The sequence below is a fragment of the Centruroides vittatus genome, unplaced genomic scaffold, assembly GCF_030686945.1.
Source record: "Centruroides vittatus isolate TY-2023 unplaced genomic scaffold, ASM3068694v2 contig_89, whole genome shotgun sequence".
In the NCBI taxonomy this organism is placed as follows: domain Eukaryota; kingdom Metazoa; phylum Arthropoda; class Arachnida; order Scorpiones; family Buthidae; genus Centruroides; species Centruroides vittatus.
In genome coordinates, this window is record NW_027122580.1 from 979,159 (window position 1) to 1,000,076 (window position 20,918).

The following is a 20,918-nucleotide window of genomic DNA, read 5'->3' on the forward strand; positions in this document are numbered from 1 at the left end:
TGTATCTTATACTTTAGAATGTAACATTTAGAAATGCTGTGTGGAGAAATCACAAACATTTTTAATTTAAATATCAATTGAAAACATGTTAATCAGTTACAAGGCAATCACGTGATTTATTTTGAAAGAGATTTGCACCTACTGAATAGACTATTAAAAACGAAATTAATTTATAAGTTTTGTTGTAAGGAAGTAAAATTATAAATAAATTGAAATTTTGAAAGACAATTAAGATTAATGCCAAATCTGCATGTGATACTTTGAATCATTTTCATCTGATTGAAATTTCATAAATTGCAAATAATTGCTCTTACAAATAGTGTTTTATTTATTTATGAAAGCCGTTACAAATGATTGCTCCCTCTTCAATTTTGAGGTCTCATGTAAATTTTTAAAGATCATTTATATATGAAATTCATTATTGATTTATTTTAAGTTATGAACAATTTTCTTTTGCTTTTATTAATTTAAAATTACTGAATTCAGGAAAAGCATGAAATAAAAATTTAAGTTTTAACTGTATTAATAAAAAAGTAAACAACATTTAAGCTGGGAAGAAATTAGATTGAGTTTTATATGATGAACAAAAAGTAATCTAATTTTGTTTCCAGTGCAATGTTAAGAAATACTTGTAAGGAAAATTTCACCAATCTCTGGTCTCTAACAATTTGCATTCAATATCTGCTCTGCTAGCATAAACTCATAACATAATCATCATCCATGTACTGTATTTATTTATATGTATGTATGCTGTTATTCTTCAGAAACAACAACATATGTAATTACACAGGCAGTCAAAAAGTTGGGATTGTGGAGCACTATAATGGTAGGATTTGTAGAAATGTTTACCTAATCACCTTCAAAGTAGGACTCTGGTGTACACACACACACTCGCCCCATCAATCCTTCCAGTTGTCGTACTTTGGCAGTTGTTGTTTCTTCAGTTCTGGATATGGATGGCCTCCCGCTGCACTCGTCATTCTCTGCTGTCTCCTGTCCTTTCTTAAACTGCAGATTTCTGTAATGCAGTTTCAGGGTAAACTTGATTTAGGACAGATAGCTTTTCTGAAATAATTTTCTCAATTTGTACATGAACTAGATGTTCACACATTGTTCAAATTATGACCTAGTGCCAAAAGACAAACAAGCACATCAAAATGAATTGGAATAGTAACACCACCATATGCTGAAACATGTCCAGACTGGTTGTAGTTGCAAGCAAACATTGTAATCTCCTGCCCACTATTCTGCATGTGCAATCTTATCTCTCATTTGCCATCTAGAGGAAAATTCCAGGGAGTTTTTGATTGCCCATGTATTACAATGCATTAATAGTCAAGTAATTCAAGACTTAAAAATGCATTTAGAAAATACAAATTAAAAAATTTGTTATAATATAGTAACCAGAGAATAGAGATTTGACATATCTTCCGAAGGTGTCGTCATTAAAAGTAATTGAAGTAATACTATAGATGTAATTCGCTAAATATTCCAAGTATTATGATAAATATAAATTATACAGTTTTATATATAAATAAGAATTGTATTCATTTTGTTTTAATGTTTTAAGTATATACCTTTTTATTTATTTTTATTATTTTTGTTTTTAATTTTGTTCTTTATACTATGTTTTATCCGTCAATAACGGACACACATTAGCCCTGTAGGGCTCCCCAATAAGTCCACTCCCTGCTACCTATTTTCTTAGGAAAGAAGATATTAAAGGTCAAGGCTTTGGTTCGAAATGGTCGTTCCAACATGACTTCATGTCGTCACAACCAAGGCAAGTTGAAAAAAATCTTTGGGTTGGAAGAAATGATTCATATTATTTTGGGAAGTGGACGATATCAGTCTATAATAATAATTATTTGCTTCTGTTAAAACTTCACTTAATTTTTTCGTTGTTTTCATTTAAATAAAATACAATTCACTACTTCATCAATTTTATTTATTTATAAAATCTTTATCCATGCCAATTAAAAGATGTAAGATACAAATTTGATTTCAGATACGACGACTTGGATCCATCGGTCACTCACGAAAATGCCAGTCAGTCAGAAGTTCTGGTTCCCATACGGTTGGACATGGAAATTGAAGGTCACAAATTGCGTGACACATTTACTTGGAATAAAAATGGTATTTTTATCATAAAATTTTTAAAATCCAAAATTATACCTAATAAGATCCTGGAAAGATTCATTAATCTGTAATGTATAAATATATTTACTGAAATTTTTTTATAAGTCAAACCTCTGAACATTGGCCACTGGTGAGAACTTAAAGAAATGAATCATATAAATTGAACTTAACTTATTACATTTAACATTGTAAACAATCACCAAAGAAATGTATTTGTACAAAAGTTTTTCTGTAACATGCAAAGTACTAAAACACAACTTGTAATAAAAGATTAATCTAGATTAGACCTATGTTAAAATATGAAGAGAAAAAGGGGAGCAGAAAACCTGTGAAAAACTTCTGGGTTTACTTACCCAGATTCAATTCCAGGACCCAAGACAATAGATTGAAACCTTCTGTTCTAGCCATCCAACCGTCTTAATCAAATATTCATAAGAACACGGATGGAATGGGTAGTTTTGTGCGTCATTACATTTACAATTCAAATCTTCCTTGTCTAGAAGTATTAAAACAACTACCAGTGGCTGAGTGGATAAAACCACTAAACACTGGCAGTTGGTCATGAGTTTTAATCCAACAGATGGGCTGCCCATGAGGAATTTTCTGGGTTTTCTTCATGTGTCTAACACCTAAATAATGATCAGTTTCCTATAGAAAGTTCTCCCAGAAGGCATCTGCTTGGCAGATTGCCAATAAAAGAAAATTTCTTCAGTGGAACTTGACAATTCTTAAGTTTTGCCTATGTAAATTGCAGTCTATTGGTTTCTCAACAATTCATATTCATTATTGATGGTTTTCTCCTGATATTTCTAAGTAACCATATATATATATATATAGTATTTTATTCATAAAAGAACGCCAGATTTCATATGTGTATTTTCTGTATTTCTTACCTTGTACAGTCCAAGTTTGATGTGGGTCACTCAAAATTCCTCTGCACACTCATCTTTGGTGGGTGTGCAGAGTATGTTCAGATGCATGCCATTTGTGTCCATTTGCTTACACATGGCATGCAAATGAACTCCTCCTAGACCCAATTGAGCTAGCCAGTGTGATGGCCTTGTGGCACAAGTAATCTTTTTCTTTCCAGAAATTTCAGAGGAATCAGAGTATCAGGAATATAAACTGCTTTCATGTATCCCCTATGGGAAGAAATCACTTGAACTTAGGTCTGAGGATGGGTAGTCAGAGAATGCAGTTGTTCACATCTGCAGCACATCCAATTTGGCATCACAAAGCAGACGACTACCCCGTACGAGACGAAAGCTGGATGGCCGAGCGACGAATCTTTGTATGCATTAGATTTCGTCGTTGAAAACTGACGTGTTACAGATCTGCAAAACCCCACCATTTATGCTCAAAGAGAAAATACAGGGAATATCTTGTATTTTTCTTTATTATCCAAAATTTTTGTTTTGTTCAAAATCTCTTGGATATATTTTATTGAACTGAAAAATTTATAAAGTATTAAAATCTTTGTAATTTTTACAGAAGTTTTTCGTGATAACTGTATCAAGAAAAAAAGAAACTTCTACTATCTCTGGTTATTCAATTATTTACATTTTTGTTACATACAGTAATTGAATTTGTTTCGTGTGTGTAAATTCTCACTGTTGTCCATATGTCCTTCCTTAATTTTGAGAACAGAGTTAGATTAGCTTTCTATATCTGGTCTTTCATCTAAGGCAGTGTTTCTCAAAGTGGGCGATAACCCCCCCCCCTGTCGGTGGTGAGTAAATCTAGGGGCACTGGAGGCAGGGTACCGAATGGTGACCAAAGGCAAAAGTTAGGGTCGTTGACGGCCGTTCCCTTTCTTCTGTTAAACGGATAAGAGGAAACATTGCATTTAATGGTTTCCAGATGTTGAGAACAATGTACGGTAAGGGCACAAAGTGTGAGATTCATAGAAAAGTTTTCCTAAGAATATTTCCAATCCTTTCTCACACAAGAGAAAATGAGTTAGGGGCGTTGGGTATAACTTTATGGAACAAAGGGGGCGGTGGATCGAAAAAGCTTGAGAATCACCGATCTAAGGGCAAGAGGCTGCAATTAACTATATGCAATGCAAGCCTGAAGTCATGTTATTTCAATTCAAAAATTTTTCCTGAAAGGAGTTAGATACATGACTGGCATGACTTGATTGCTAAAGGAAAAGTATGATCACAGGAGCAAGACACTACTAATTTGAAGGTGGAGAAAGTATATTTTTTAAATTTATTTAATTTCAGATATGATTAAAAATTGCAGTCTAGCATTGTGATGATGTCACAATAAATATTTGCTCGTTACATATTAATTTCATTTAATTTTTTCCTAAAAAGAATTTATTTTATCCAGAATCTCTCATCACACCGGAACAATTTGCTGAAGTTCTGTGTGACGATTTGGATCTTCCCCCCCTGTCATTTGTTCCGGCAATCTCACAGTCAATAAGACAACAGATAGAAGCATTTCCCACTGATAATCTCTTAGAGGATCAGGCAGACCAGAGAGTGATTTTAAAAGTATTTATTATTTGTTGATTTTAAAAAACTTTACAATCAAAGACACTCAGTTAAATGACTTTTTTGTATTATTAGTTAAACATTCATGTGGGAAACATTTCATTGGTGGATCAGTTTGAATGGGACATGTCTGAAAAAGAAAACAGTCCAGAATTGTTTGCCAATAAACTATGCTCCGAACTGGGGCTAGGTGGAGAGTTTGTGACAGCCATTGCCTACAGCATACGGGGACAGCTATCGTGGCACCAGAGAACATACGCATTTAGGTACGTTTTGTAAAAAATTTAACTCTAATCTCGAAACTCGAAAGATCGAAAATTATAAACCGTTCTTCCAGCGAGGCTCCGCTCCCGACCGTGGAAATACCTTTTCGAAATCAGGCCGAGGCCGATCAGTGGTGTCCGTTCCTCGAGACTCTGACCGACGCAGAAATGGAGAAGAAGATAAGAGACCAAGACAGAAATACAAGGTACGTAATGTATTCAACTCCTTAGACACGAGATTAAGGTGATTTCGGCCAGCGTTCGAGACGAAATCAGCCAAAGAGAGAGTTATTTGACCAATTTTGCCATACAAATTTCCCCTCGGCCCAAAGGGTAAAAAAAGAAGTCTGGCAAATTTAACTGTAAGATCTTATATTGTCTCCAAGTACATAGAAAGAAGAAAATTTTATTTACTTAATTTGAATTTATAGTGTCTTGGTTACAAATATTGATGAAAAATATGAATTTATAATAATTCTTATATAGATTCATTGGTACAAATGACAAAGTATAATTTGGAAGTATCAAACACAAATTCGTGTTAATAACAACCACTTGGCTTTTTTCCACCTTTATTTAGTTGATACGGTACACGTTTCGGGCCTTATGCCCCTCATCAGTCAACTAAAATAATATAAAATAATGTATACAGCGTTTTTACCGACAAGTTATATAAACATTTAAATGTATATAACATACCAGTTCTTCCCCCAGTATGGCACTTGTACACGGTAAGTTTGGACATTACAAACTCGAGGATGAAAGTTATAAAATTCTTTTACATCTGTTTTGAGTTAAAAAGTACAACTATTTAGTATAACAATAAATTTACATTAACTGTGAATAAAACTGGGACAAGTTCTTACTTTGTTGTTCTCTTGTACTTCTTAGTAGATGGTTAATACACAGTACATTTTCAAAGGTCGTTCGAGCACTTTTGGCTCGTTTATGTTGAGACAGAATCCAGAAAATTTTTTTAAAAGACAAATTTGTAGACCAACTTTGGGTATAAGTTTTAGTCTGAACTTTCCCCTGTTGAACGTTGTTTAGGTTTTGCGACATTTAAAATTTGCATAACTACATGGGTTGAAACGAAGTGAGCCTCCTAGCGGTATTTTTGGTAAGATATTGAGATTTATTGTATTTTTAACTAATATTAAAATTTATAATTTTAATACAACGTCGGCCTATACTCGTAGAAAAGCCAAATCAAAATATAGAAATCGTATACTGTCGAGAGCAATCCGGCGATACCCATAAAACACCGTACGATAGAGCGAAGCGGTGCCGGGAACGTAAATAAAACATGCAGATCCGAAGGACTTCTTACCATTAAGGAACGATAATTACACACGTAACACACTCAAAGAAAATATTACCAGTTAACGCGCACGTATTCACATAAAATGCAAAAACACACCCCATTTTTTAAAAATTTTGAGGCTTAGTGTTGTAAGATATTCATTTTTACTGATGCTTTTCATACTTGTTAATGTATATGAACTAGTATTAAATCTCCATTTGATTCTCATCCAAAATGAAATAAGATTTTTTACTTTTTTTCCATACATAAATTTGATAAAGCAATTGTTGGTTTTCCTAAGGATTTTTACTGAGACTTGTAAAAAAAATTGACAGTATTAGTATCAAATGTGATCCTTGTTCCTAACAAAGCAATTCAAAATTTTTACAACTTCTAATCAAAAACATTGATGGCTTGCACCCAAATCATATCTCCTTTAAGCATTTCCTAATCAAGGATTTTATTCTATTTTATTTATTACGTATCATCCCGACCCAACGATTATAAAGAATCCCGTTCGTTAGATCGGCGGTCCGAAACCTTTCCGACCTTACGAAGCACTAGTCTCGGATTAAATTTTTGTTATAAACAAATGCATTTCGTATTAAAAGTTCGCGGATTCTTAGTGCTTTTCCAAAGGACGACAATCGACTTCACGATAACGGTCGCTTTGTATTCGGTTTTAGATCCGAACAAAAACCCCCGACGAGAGAAAAAAGCAACTAAGCATTTTGCATTTCTTTCTTAATACTTCGTCGATCGACGTCCAAATTTCTCCACGGACCACTCCTTTAGACAAATCTATGCCAGAGAAACAATAGACTCCGATAACGTGAAAAAGAAAATTGTTCGTTTGCCTTTTTTGGGAAATAGTTTTTCTGTTTTTGATTTTGATAATGCTGCTTGTTAGAATGGAGTTTAGAGCATAATTTATTTAATAATATTTATTGGATCTCTACATGTACTAAAACAATGTCTGTTTATTTCTTTTCAGGAGAATGCGTCGATTGGCTAATACCGCTCCCACATGGTAAAAGTCTCTCCAAAGTTTTTTTTAACTGTAGCAGTTTATTACGTCTCTGTATATATTTATTATGTATTCTGTTAATTAAATAATCAAATTATGCACATTCTAAACTTGTGTTTTATTTGCCAATTAATAAATTTAGGTAATCTAATTTTGGATTTTGTCTAAGTATCTTCATTCTTGGATGTATCTGTGCTTGATATCTTTCCATTGCTTCTGAAAAGAAAAAAAAACAAACCATTTAAAATCTGTTTTGAAAATGATTAAACATCTGAACAATGAAATAGTTAACAGAGATTTAAAAGTGCAAGAAGCAAATATTATTGCCGTTGTTGTTCGGGATAGACAATATGGTACATTATATACAATTAGTGTTCTTTCCAAACCAGTTAGCTTTCAGTTTTGCTAATGTTGCACAAACAACAAACTAAAATGATCATTTTTAATCTTTCCTAATGATAAGTAGTCATTGTTTTAATTCCCATAAATCCCCTCTATGAAAGATGCATTTTATGGTGTAGAGTAAAAATAGGAACATTAATTATTTCTTTATCTTAAACTAGTTTATTTTTTATATAAGAAACTACACAACCCCAACTAAAACCATATACTGTATGGTTAAGTTTTAAAGAAATCATTTCATAAAATTAAAAATCCAGTCAAAGACTTGAAAGTCCTTAATATGATCAGACTGCTATATCATTTAATTTTGATAGATAACTTTAGGCAATCCAAAATTTATATTTTTGATTCTAGAAAAATAAAGCACTGCCTAACAAAATTCCAGTTCTACTAAATTAAAAAGCTCACCAAAGTGACACACAGAAATTAATAACAGAGTAAAAACCAAAATAATAAAATCCTTAAAACTCAAATAAGCATAAGTTCGTAATAGGAAATCTGCCATGCGAGATTCTATAATTTAGGTAACAGTTTTGACATATTCGAAACAATAGCCGGTTTTTATTGCATGTATTGCACGAAAGCTTGTAAGCCTATTTCACACTGAAAATTCAGAAATGCTGTACCATAAGTTGGATATTAAGATAAGTTAAAGTGCAACTCTCCTACAAGCAAACAATACAGTGGAACCTCGCTTAACGAGCACTTCGCCCGACCGGCAAAACAAATTGTAAAATAACGACTGGCTTAACGAGCAGCGAGAAGAGGGGAACTCCCGGATTGCGCGCGTGCTCCGTCGGTCTGCGTCCGTCACTCGTTCCGCTAGCATTTTACCGTCGCTTGCGATCGCGTATTTTTCCAAACTCGTGTTCGCACGTACATATATAATAGACTATGGTTGTCGACGTTTACAATAAACATGCCAAATTCTTGGGGTATGTAAAGGCTATAATTAAATAGTAGAAATTAATTAATTTGACTAGAGGTAGGCAGTTATGCTGCCATCTCGTAATAAATTTAATGACCAATTCCAAATTAAATTTTAGAAATGTCTAAATTAAAAGTTAATTATTTATAAGTATTAAATTTAATATGAGATGAAAGCATAATTGCCTACCTCTAGTCAAATTAATTAATTTCTACTATCTTAATTATAGCCTTCACATACCCCAAGAATTTGGCATATCATTTTGGCGTGCTTATCAGACATCTGATTTTTTTTTTTTGTTTTGTTTTCTGCAAATCAAATTTGCATTTCGGGTCGGTTCGTTCCGCACTCCTTAACAATGTATATTGTATAATTTTCTTTGAATAAACGTTATACATAAAATATTTGAATATTTTTTTTGGTGTGGAACACATTGTATTTTACATTAATTTGTTAAGCGAAACGTTTTTCCCATTATGAGTAAGATTACGGAACGAATTATGCTCATTCGGCAAGGTTCCACTGTAATTTTTTTAAAATGTTTACATTACTTGAATTGCCGGAAGTCGAGAATACACTCGCAATCCTTTATAAGGAAAATCCAGAAATAGTAATTGTATTTGCAAACTCTGCATTTCCTCTCACAGAATCTAATATTCTTATCAATTACCAGATTTTGAGAAAAGAATTCGGTTAATATAATTTGCACCTTTTCAAATAAACCTACGTCTGCATTAATAATGCATAAGATGTCGCGTAACGTCGACAAATGCCGTTTCCACCCGCCGTTTTAATTTATTCCAACAAACTAACTACAGAGGGCACCACATAAAATATTTAAAAACAAACTCCTGGAGTCATTCTTTACACCAACATCACGTACGGCATTTTGGAACGGAACATTTTCAACTGCTCGGACAATTGGGAAAATTAGTTAATAAAGTTTCGGTAAGACGATAATTTATTTAAAATGAAATCTAAAAATGTTAGCATTACCCTCGTTCATAACCGAAAAAACCTTTTTAGTTATGAACAAGTGTAATGCTTATTAAAAAATAAAGAAACTGAAATCTTATAATTATGCTATATTTATATTGCATTTATCAATTTTTTTCCTCCTGGCAATGAGTACTTAGAACAGAATTGAATAAATTACAATACATTGTATTTCTTAAACAGCCACAAAATTTAAAATTTAAAACATTATTTGTCAATCTTACACATTCCTGTACAACAAATTGTTAGTTCAGTTTTTTATCTTTTTATAACATATAGTGATCAAATCTAAACTCTATGTTAATTACCATAAATTACTAAAGAAAACTGCATTGACGGCAACTTATTTAAATGACCGACGACCGAAAATAGTTCCCACTTACGCGATACGTAAATTCAATGTGTATAATTTCAACTTGTATGCAAACATTTATCAAATCTTTAATATTAAAGATTCCCTCGTATATTATGTAATTTTCCTCAAACAAATTCTTTATTTAAATGTTTTGCTGAAATTATGATGGCAAAATTCATATTTACATTCTTACTGAATTATCAAAAGAATGACGAGGACAAATTACTGGAAAAACTAACCATTAATTGCAATGTTTATCAGAATATAAGAAATAGAATGTGAAATAATCACACAAGAACTTTTTCTTTCTATGGTTATGAAAATGTTAAACTGTGCCTTTTTCTTAGACTTTGGAACAGGCAAATTATAGAAATGAAAGTAGCCTTTAAATAAAATCTAAGTTAATATGGCCACTCGATATTCGGTAGTCTATTATCTGCGGGAGATACGTTTTGGCGTATGCCTAAAACTACGGATACGGTAGAGCGTCGATTATCCGAATACCGATCGACCGAAATGTCGGTTAACCGAAAGTGTCGCAGTCTGCAAACTCAAATTTCTGCTAGTGCTGTGGTGCTGCAACTCTTTCCCCCTCCCTGCCAACCTAAACCGTAGGCCTACTTTAATGTACTATATGTACTTTATTTAAGATATGTATTTGTAAGACGTGCAATACAAAATATATACAGTAGAGTTTTGTGTTTAATGTATGGGTAAACCCCGTATAACACGGATTCACTCTAACACGGTTCGAGAATTGGGTAAAACCCCCGTACGACGTGAAATGTAATAAAAACCATTAAAAGCGAACTTTATCTAATTTGAAATTAGGGAATTAGGCTTTTTAAGTGCGAAAGATACCTCGTTTGACATTTTTCGTTCGAGCGCGTACGTACTATCAGATTTTCGTGCATAATTTTCGTGAACTATTAGTACTTAAGTATAGTATGTAAATTTTTTTCCCCCGCCTTCTGTCGATACACGTGGTCCTTCTCGAAACTTGTTTCGTGTTGCCAGATGTTTTTCCCTTATTCCGTCACCGGTTCTTAGGCATTGAACCGTGCCTCCGACTGTTGGGACGATCCACACCTTTACGAGTATACTTTAAGACTTTAATTCTCTCTCTTTTTTGGCTACGTAGATTAAAAATTTTCGGTTAATAGTGCCTAGTGACGACGACAAAAACATTGTTTACTTTATTAAAATTTTCTTAAGAAGTGATACATATTAATATAAAGATATTTATCTTAATTATGAAAATATAATAGCATGTTTTTTTAATTTTTGGAACCTAAGCCCCCTTTTCGTATAACACGGCAATTTTTTGGAACATAACTCCCGTGTTATACGGGGGTTACCTGTATTTTTCGTAAATAATCAGTTATTCAAACAACCCCAGTCCCAAATTGTTTCAGATAATTGATGCTCTATTATAATACCAAACCCTATTGTATATGTACTATGTTGTTTTCCTTTACATACACATCTATGGCAATGTTTAATTTACAAATTAGGCACAATAAAAGATTAACAATAACTAGTAATAAAATAGAATGATTATAACAATATATTATAAGAAAGATTACACAAACATGACCTTAGCAAAAACTGGTTTTTAATTTTCTTATTAAGTCATGAACTTTCACTCTTTCACTTAAAGGAAGCAGTTTATGGCTCCTCTTTGGTGTCCAAATTGCTGATATCACTACTCTTGTGCTTTGGAGCCTTTAAGTAAAATAAGGGTTACTTGTACAAAGCACTGTAATACCACATTTGATCTGATGACTCAGATGGTCACCAAGTGACTAATGGGCAGATGGATAGGTATATAACACAAATACACTAGAGAAAGAAATAATTCACATCTAAGCAGGATGGCAAGAAATTTAAAATTTACAAATTGTTTATTTCTGGAATTTTCCTTTTAATATTTTTAGATCACAATTGGCCAAAGGTAACAAACTGCAGACAAAGAGGCTATCATATTATAGAATTTTCCCTACTAGGGATTTTCTGGTGCTTGATCTAAGAATCAGAATGCTGTTGTATTTGGGATACTATTTTGGACAAGGAGAAAAGGATTCTACAATAAAAGTTAGACAATTGGTGATGACTCTTGATCCAGTGAGACAAAAACATTTTTCATGCAAATTGCTTCTTTTACCAGTATTCAAAGACTATAATTATTGTAATCAACCGTCCCAGGTATATTCACACTGATGGATGCATATTCAGAATGATTAACTTTGATCACCAATTACTTATGAAATTCTTTTTCTAAATAAGTGTAATGCAGCGGTGACATTCTATAAATTTAGTTTACAACTTGTGGATGGGTCCTCTTTTTTTGGCATTTTGACTATTTGCCAATAAACATCAAGGATATAACGTAGTTATTTATATAATGAGAGAGAATAATTTCCACAAATTTTTTTTGACAAAATTGAATATTAATAATAATACAAGGTGCAATCAAAACGTTCCAAGACTGGTCATAAAAAGAAAACAATATACAGTAAGACCCCACTTAATGCTGCCTCAATATAATGCAGTCTGCTCAAAGCCTAAAAAAAGCTCAAAATTTACGACGATTCAAATTATCGCGGCATTTCGTCGATTCGTATATAATACGATTATTTACGAACAGGAACCAATTGGCAAAAGGTGGCAATTCGTCGTAGCACCATACTTCCCTTAAATCCATGTTTGTTTCGTGCAATTTTGGAAAAAATATAACATCACAGATGCCATAGGAATATTGACTTCACTTGGCAAGAATTAACCGATAAATGCATGAACAAAGTGTGGAAGAAGTTATGGCTGAAGGTATCCAAGAATTCTCAACGAAAAGAGCCCATTGCTGTATCGTTAGGTTGACAGTTTGGTCAACCTAATCGATACAGCAGGACTAGGACGATGGCCAAGCAGTCGAGGTGGCAGCCTACCACTCTGGGGACCCGGGATTGAATCTAGACGAGTCAAGAAATCCCCAGGAATTTTTCGGAGGGTGGTCTGTTTGGATATTTTAGGCCCTGTCCCTCATCACCTGGCCATCCCATTGGGGACCTGGCCAAACCCATAATGGGTTTGCTAAAAGAGGTCCTTTAGTACCTACAGGGCAGAAACAGTTAAATAAAAAAAGCAGGATTAGAAGATGTAGACGAGCAGGATATTGAGGAGTTACTGCAGGTTTCTAGTGAGAGCCTTACCAACGACGACCTTCGAGAACTGGCAGAACAAGAAATTCGTAAAGAACTGGATAATAGTGATTCTGAAAACAAAGACCCCAAAGAATTTCTCTACAGATTTCCTTAGTAAAAGTTTGGTATAGATAACCGAAATCGTTAATCAAATTGTAGGAACGATTCAGATTTTTAAAGGAGTACAAAAGCAAAATGAAGCATTTTGGATGTGATCTTCCGCTACCGACACTTGCCGAAGAAAAGAAAAGAAAAGAAAGTGACAAATGAAACTACACAACTTTGTCGCAAAAACCAAGAATTTCAGAAAAGCCAGGACTTTCATCACAAAAAATGAACTTTATATTTCTGTATGCACATGTTTGTTATTTAACATATATTATTATTTTTATATTAATGTGCATAACTTTAATTTTAAGTAAAATCTGTTTATTTTTGGTTACGTGTTCTCCCCTTTCCCTATTTACTCTATGTTAAAATGACCTCATTTAACACTGTTTCATTTAGCGCTTTGTCTAGGAACATTAAGTGGGGTCTTAAGCCTGTACTCCAAATTACCTGAAAACAGAAACTCAAACAGAACTGAAACAGAGTTTTTGTTTTAACTTGACTCCACTAGTAAAGATATGAACATTTCATGGAAATGTGCCATCTGTTGATCAGTTCTGTAATTGTCATAGGGTCAAACACGGACTACGAATTTTGCCATGCTTTCTCTGCATTTATTAACAATTTCATTGTTTATAATCTTTGAATTACTTACATTTTTGTCGTACAGACATCTGTATTTTCTAACTTCTTCGACAAATAATTCCAAATCTATTTGTTTTCTCATCCTTTTCGCCACACTTTCTGCCATTATAACAATCGAACTACACGTGACTAATGCACGTGACTACGTGTCACAAATCCTTGCATTTTTATTGGTTGCAGTACAACAGAAGCACGGGGTGAAAACGGAAAAGTTAAACAATTTTTAACTCTGCTTTCGGTCTTGTTTCCGTCCAACCGAACGTTCCAAAACTGAAAGTTTCGTCAGTTTGGCTTTCAGTTTCACGATTACGCTGCGGATTCCAGTAACGCGGAGTAAGATTTTACCATACTTTATTTAACTTTGACAGTCATCACCTTTGAAATAGTTGCCTACTACATCAATGTTCCAATTTCAGCATTTCTTCCAAGCCTGGAATGCTCCCTGGAAGCCCCATTCTTGGAGAATATCAAGCACCATCTACAATTCATAGTGGATGTCCTCTATAATGTTAAAATGGCAACACTTCAACTTGAATTTCATCTTTTGGAACAAGAAACGGCACATCTGGCAAATACAGAGATCGAAGAGCAACGATGCCAAAAATACGAGCGTTTTCGGCACCGTCGCGAGAGAGAGCATTATCACGACGGAGCACTCGACTGCCTCGTGCCTCGGTTGTGGTCTTTTGTACCAAACGTTCTCTCGGATGCCTTAGAACATAACAATAGAACTTGGCATTCCCTCTGGCCCACGGGAACGAATTGGGCTCTTCCACTGCAAAGACCGTCGTTTAATTTCCGGATCGATTGCCCGCACCGCTCCGCACAAACCGTCGACCTCGGTAACGACGTCCCGGACGATCTTACGACAATCTCGCGAACAAACGTCGAACATTTAAAACGGGACCGTGTCGGCGGAAGGCAAAATTTTCCGAGACGGCCCGTAGCCGTCTCGGAAAATTTCGATCGCAACATAATTATATACGTATCGGACACATACATTAAGCGGAACAAATAAACAGAACTACAATTAAAAGATTATCCAATACCGCCTTCACTCCAACATTAGAAACTATTTTATATCCTTTTTTGAAAACTTCACTTAGTATCGTGCGTACGCCAGAACATTGGCTAGAGCCTAGACCGGGCGGGGGTCACCAAACTTTTCTCACGGCAAGCCAGATAACCGTTTCGTTCAATACAGTATACCGAATACACAAAAATAAAGAAAACAAACATATTTATTTACCAATACGCCAACGCGACGGCCGCAGCAAGCAGGTAACGGCTTCTCTTAGAAACTTTGTCACAGGTACGCAAAAAGCGCTCAGACATCCAAAGTGGCAAAAACTGCCAAATTTTTCATTTCGCCGATTTTCCTAAAATTTATACCGTCAGATGCAAAAATCAGATTGGACCAATTTTGTCATCTTTAATTATTTTAAATTTTTCTACATTGCCATTCTGGGGTCATCCAGAGTTCAAATCTTACGACGACTTAAAAGAGCTTATTTACCATAAAGTAATGATAAGAATAAAGAGAATAAGCAAAATGCAGTTATAATAGGCGAGACCTACTATATTTGAGAAGAATTTACGGTTAAAATTGACCTTGGCGCTTCGGTATTAACACACAAATGACCTAAAAGTTAAAGTACTCGTACTTACTCCTTTATTGATATTATCGTAAATGGCGTTGGTTAAGGCGTCGCAACCTCGTTCGAAGAAGAACGCTCCGGCAATTACTGCCAGCGCCAGAGTGGAAGTTCGACGGAAAACCGAACGATAAACACTAGTGACGAAACCGGCCATTTCGCTGGCAGAAAACGACTAGACGTATTGCCAGATTATTTATCCAGTAACGTCCGCCGAAACCAGCAGCCCAAAAATAGCCGACGTAGGAAGGCTACAAATGTTATCGGTAACCAGCGAATATTGCCATGTACGAACTATACCAGAAAACTGATGGAAATAACAGGAAAATTCGACAAGTTTGAAAAATATTCTTTTGGAACTGCTAAAATCCAAGGTGGAGCGGGTATATCCGAGAGTTCTCTCGGCATCGCATTGGCTACAAGTTGTGCTCGGTGTGGATGACTCGGGCCGATGCCGTCTGACGCCTATCGCCCAACTTACGTAAGGAAAGTTACTGTATCGGCCCGATGTTACGAGATATCTCGAAAATTGTTAATCGCTGAATGGCATTCGTATTTATTTAAAAAGTACATTTTATTGTTATTTCGAAATATTTTTCGCATTTAAAACAATTCTGGAATATTGTTGTTTTTTTAATCGATATTCTCGATTACTTCCATACTTAGACGTTCCGTGTTCAGTAACGCGGAACGTCTAAGTAAGAATTCCGAGTGGCTTAGTGGGCGGAGCTAAGAACGTTCCGAGCATCATCGAACGATTATTCTTAGTTAGGGGCCGTCCATAAATTACGTAAGGGCGATTTCGGCCATTCTAGACCCTCACCCACCCGTAAAAAGTACCCAGCGTAAGAAAACGTAATATTTTCTTTGATCCCCCTCCCCTTCCCTATCTTAGGTAATATTTAGGCATGACTTTATAGAAAGATTTTAACAAAAAAATCTTTTTTATGAAACCCTAAAACCCTTAGGTCCAAAATATAAAAATACTAATTAGTTAATTAATATGTACAGTACTATTATTTATAAAAGACTTTATGTGAACAAATTAAAAATATAAAAATTTAATAAATTCGAATGAACAATTTATTTTAAGAACTTTATTTTTTAATTATTAACAATCTTTTTATTATTATTATCATTCAATCATTCATCAATGTCATAATACAGTGATATCTCGGCTTTCGTCGATAATCCGTCCGAAAACAATCGGCGAAATCCGAAACCCACGAAAACCCAGGCAATTATTTCCATACGAATCAATGTAAATCCAATTAATTCGTTCTATACACTCCGAAATACAAACCAAAAACACATTTTATATAGAATTAATAAGCGTTAAATACTAAAAGCAATAAGAAATTAACATAATGCTTTTATCTTTATGCCAATTAGTCTTTTAAGATTAAAGATAAGATAATTAGAATTAAAATGAAAGCGATGGAATTGTTCGGCTAGACACGCGGGGTAATGTCGTCTCTCGTAGAATCTAGTTCAGCGTTTCTCAAAGTGGGCGATAACGCCCCTTGTGGGCGGTGAGTAAATCTAGGGGGCGCTGGAGGCAGGGTACCGAACTGTGACCAAAGGCAAAAGTTAGGGTCGTTGACGGCCGTTCCCTTTCCTCTGTTAAATGGATAAATAAGAGGAAACATTGCGTTTAATGGTTTGTAGATGTTGAAAACAATGTACGGTAAGGGCACAAAGTGTGAGATTCATAGAAAAGTTTTCCTAAGAATATTTCCAATCCTTTCTCACATAAGAGAAAATGGGTTAGGGGCGTTGGGTATAACTTTACGGAACAAAGAGGGCGGTGGATCGAAAAAGTTTGAGAATCACTGATCTAGTTGGACACGAGCTTCTAGCCTATATCGCCCCGTGGTAAAGTGTGACGTAATTCTCACGTAATAGTAGTTTTATGAGTTTACGATAATCGTATCGAGGAAAATAATGCCTTCCGGGAATCTGTTTAAGGATAACTGGTCCCTATTCGGGCGTTACAGACGTGAAGAAAACCCGGAAAAATTCACGTGGCCAGCCTGCCCTGGCCAAGCGCGAATCCACAACCGAACTCCCAGTGTTCGGGGAACGGATCCGTTGGCCAATGGTGGACCGTGTAGGGTAATGTTCACACAACGCGAAATAACACCACACTGCGCCGGAAAACGCGTAGGTCGCGCTTTGTTTTCGCAAAATTAGCAGCGAGGTCACTTTAACACGCCGACGAAAACCGAGACAAATTTTTCGCGAAAAAAGTCGACGAAAACGAGGTATTACTGTATTTATAAAAGCCTTACTGTCCTTAAAATTCTATTATTATTTATAGTCGTCTACGTGGACGTTATTTATTAATAGGACCTTATACTGGTGTTTAAAGATTGGCACAGCAATGAGAGTTAATTCAGGAAAAATTTCTTTATTATATTACCTGTAGTAGCAATATCTGTACACATATTACACGTGTTTCGGGCCAGCATGCCCCTCATCAGCAGTATTACCACTAAGCACTAAAATTAACAATAAAACAAATAAGTTACTAAAAATCTAAAATTTTTCTTATGGATAAAATACAATTTTAAAAAACCTACTGTAAATACATATTCCAATTCCGAGTATGAATGGATAATTCTTGTTTTACAATTAAAGATATCGTGTAAATACATATTCCAAACCCGATTAACATTCCTCACTCTGCCATTAAACAATTTGCTGTATAATTAAAAATTAAATGAACATAATAAATAAAAGCTATAAATTATTACAATTTGACCACAATGTGTAAAAAAGGAGACTTACATCAAGGTTTTACTTGCCACCATTCAACGGTGTTGTAATAGTTGCTTAACTATGCTTATTTATAACGTCATTGAGTATGGTGTTCCAGGATTGGTGGATTATACGACCCAAATTATTATTGATTCTATTCCTTTCTTTCTTTATGTGTAAATGTTCGTACAATTGACTTTTTTCCAATATTATTTGATTCTTTTTTCCTTATTTTTATAGTATTTTTGTCAATTTGGCACCCAAAACAGTAGGTTTACAGTACATTTACAGTAGGTTTTTTAAAATTTTAGATTTTTAGTAACTTATTTGTTTTATTGTTAATTTTAGTGCTTAGTGGTAATACTACTGATGAGGGGCATGCTGGCCCGAAACACGTGTAATATGTGTACAGATATTGCTACTACAGGTGATATAATAAAGAAATTTTTCCTGAATTAACTCTCATTGCTGTGCCAATCTTTAAACACCAGTATAAGGTCCTATTAATAAATAACGTCCACGTAGACGACTATAAATAATAATAGAGGTATTACTGTATTCATTTTTATTTTAACTAAAAGCTAAATACTAATTTTATGTTTATTTTGTATAGCGTATTTTGGTTTATGTATTCTTAGTGTTATACACCCATATGAGTGGTGCACTTATTCTAATAAGAAAAGAGAGAGAGAGAGAAACCACCACACGTTCTTAATAGAAACTGCCGAATTGAAGCCAAATTCAAATCTCCACCACTCAACGAGATCAAAAAATAAAATTAAAAATATTACGTAAGACGAAATCTGATACCCCCTACCACTGAGTAAGAAATCGTAAGAAATCCTTGACCCCCACCCACTCCAAAATACCTTACATAATTTATGGACGGCCCCTTAGACAACTGGGCAAAATGGTGGACGAAGTTCAAATTACGATGGCAACGATTGTGGCAAACGAACGGTCGAAAAGGACGAAGTAACCAATACAAATATTCAAATGAAAGCTGCGTCAGATCGCGATAAAATTAATGAAACGATTATTAATTGTAATCAACGAAATGGACCGCTATCTTCCGTTAAAATGTATTCGAAATCTGTTATACCGACGTACGATAATTTTACATTTCGAAGTCGTTTTAGAATGAGTTAATGATTTGAATGAGAGAATAACATTGTAATACGTTTACTCCAACACGAGCAGCCATCTTGCAAATCGTACGAGACAAAAACAATGACGTCACTAGTAGAAGTTAGCGTAGATAAAAGAAGCTGACCGAACTAGCTAGAATTCTAGCGGTGGGAGGAGTCGACAGTAGTCAGAAACTACTTCAACATCGCGGCATAACTAGACTTTGCAAGAATTCTGCGTGACCGAACACTGCCTTGTATTTGATTTGTTTTCGTTTTTGACGCTTTTACGCTATTTTATGCCGAAACTGGTTGGTTTCCTGAATCTTGGGGCAAGTTGAAGGCCACTGGGATGTATCTATTTATATTATTTAAAAAATTCGTATAAAATCAAATTTTTATAATAGAAGTATGAAAAAATAATGTTAATATGCAACTATGTGTAGTTTGTTTGTTATATTTTTTATCTGCTTGTATTTTCTATTTTTTCAAAAAAATGTTTTTTCTTGCTTACATTGCTTAATGACTTGTAAATTTACTGCAATTTGACCTAATTTAATTTAAGTCTAATTAATAGAGAGGTTGAGGCGCAAGTACAAACGTTAAACTTGTACGGCAAGCAGAAGTACACGTTCGACGTTCTAAAACCGGATGCACACATGCGGCGCGACAAAGAAAAGCGGCGGAATGACGTCACTTTTTTCGCCGCAGAGGTCTATTTCGTGCCGCGAAAGTTGGTCTAATTCTATCTTTCGCGGCGGCCGCCGCCAAGATGCGTTTCTATCAACCAATAACAATTCGTCTGGCAATCACGTGGTGTTTTAATGGCGGAAAGTTCGACGTGGTTCACCGAGATAACTACCATCATAATAAAGAGGAAAGAATAATAAATTTAACACAAATTCTACACAAATACAGTAATCATACATTATTTTTATTTCAAAGGACAAAACAACTGAACCTTACTCGAAATAGTATTCTTTATCGAGAGATCTTAATCGAAGAATAAGCCTGTTTTGTACGTACTGTACATCAGTTCTTTATCGATCCAACAAAATATCTCGGCAAGATTCTTGCCAATATGATATCCCTAACCCAAAATCTTCACTCTAATCTTCAACGAAATCTTCTAGTAAATGAAACAAGCCGTACAAAACAAATTTTGTAAACACGTGGATAGCGGCAGTGCCGCTATCATTCGCCATCTTGAATACTGAACGCATGCGCCGAAATGTAAGCGGATTGTCGCTTGTGTGGTTGTGCTGCCGCACGGCGAAGACGCATTTGCGACACCGCTTTTCCTTGCCGCGCCGCATGTGTGCATCCTCCTTAAGTCCAAGTAAAAGACCTTGCCGCTCTCATTCGCAACATCACGTGACTCAGTGAACGTCGCGCATTGACTCACGGAAAATTTGTTGAAAAAATGGCGGATACATTTAACATGGAGGTAACCAGCGAAGGTCAATAAACAAATTAAACTGTTTAAAAGTATTTATAGGATGTTTA

At 34.8% G+C, this 20,918-nt stretch overlaps 1 protein-coding gene across 2 annotated transcripts in view; it reads left to right on the forward strand.

Annotated features, from left to right (window-relative positions):
* The window catches only part of Snr1 (SWI/SNF related, matrix associated, actin dependent regulator of chromatin, subfamily b, member 1), a 34,213-nt gene extending 26,867 nt beyond the window's left edge, over nt 1-7,346 (forward strand). Inside the window, exons 5-10 of one of the 2 annotated variants that reach the window (XM_067280679.1) lie at nt 1,709-1,783; nt 2,009-2,136; nt 4,477-4,643; nt 4,719-4,909; nt 4,981-5,112; nt 7,204-7,346. In XM_067280679.1, coding sequence (XP_067136780.1) covers nt 1,709-1,783; nt 2,009-2,136; nt 4,477-4,643; nt 4,719-4,909; nt 4,981-5,112; nt 7,204-7,243 — 733 coding nt within the window. In that variant the 3' untranslated portion in view covers nt 7,244-7,346. The remainder of the gene's footprint in view (nt 1-1,708; nt 1,784-2,008; nt 2,137-4,476; nt 4,644-4,718; nt 4,910-4,980; nt 5,113-7,203) is intronic. The other variant, XM_067280680.1, reaches the window with a different exon arrangement.
* The last annotated feature ends 13,572 nt before the right edge of the window (nt 7,347-20,918 follow it).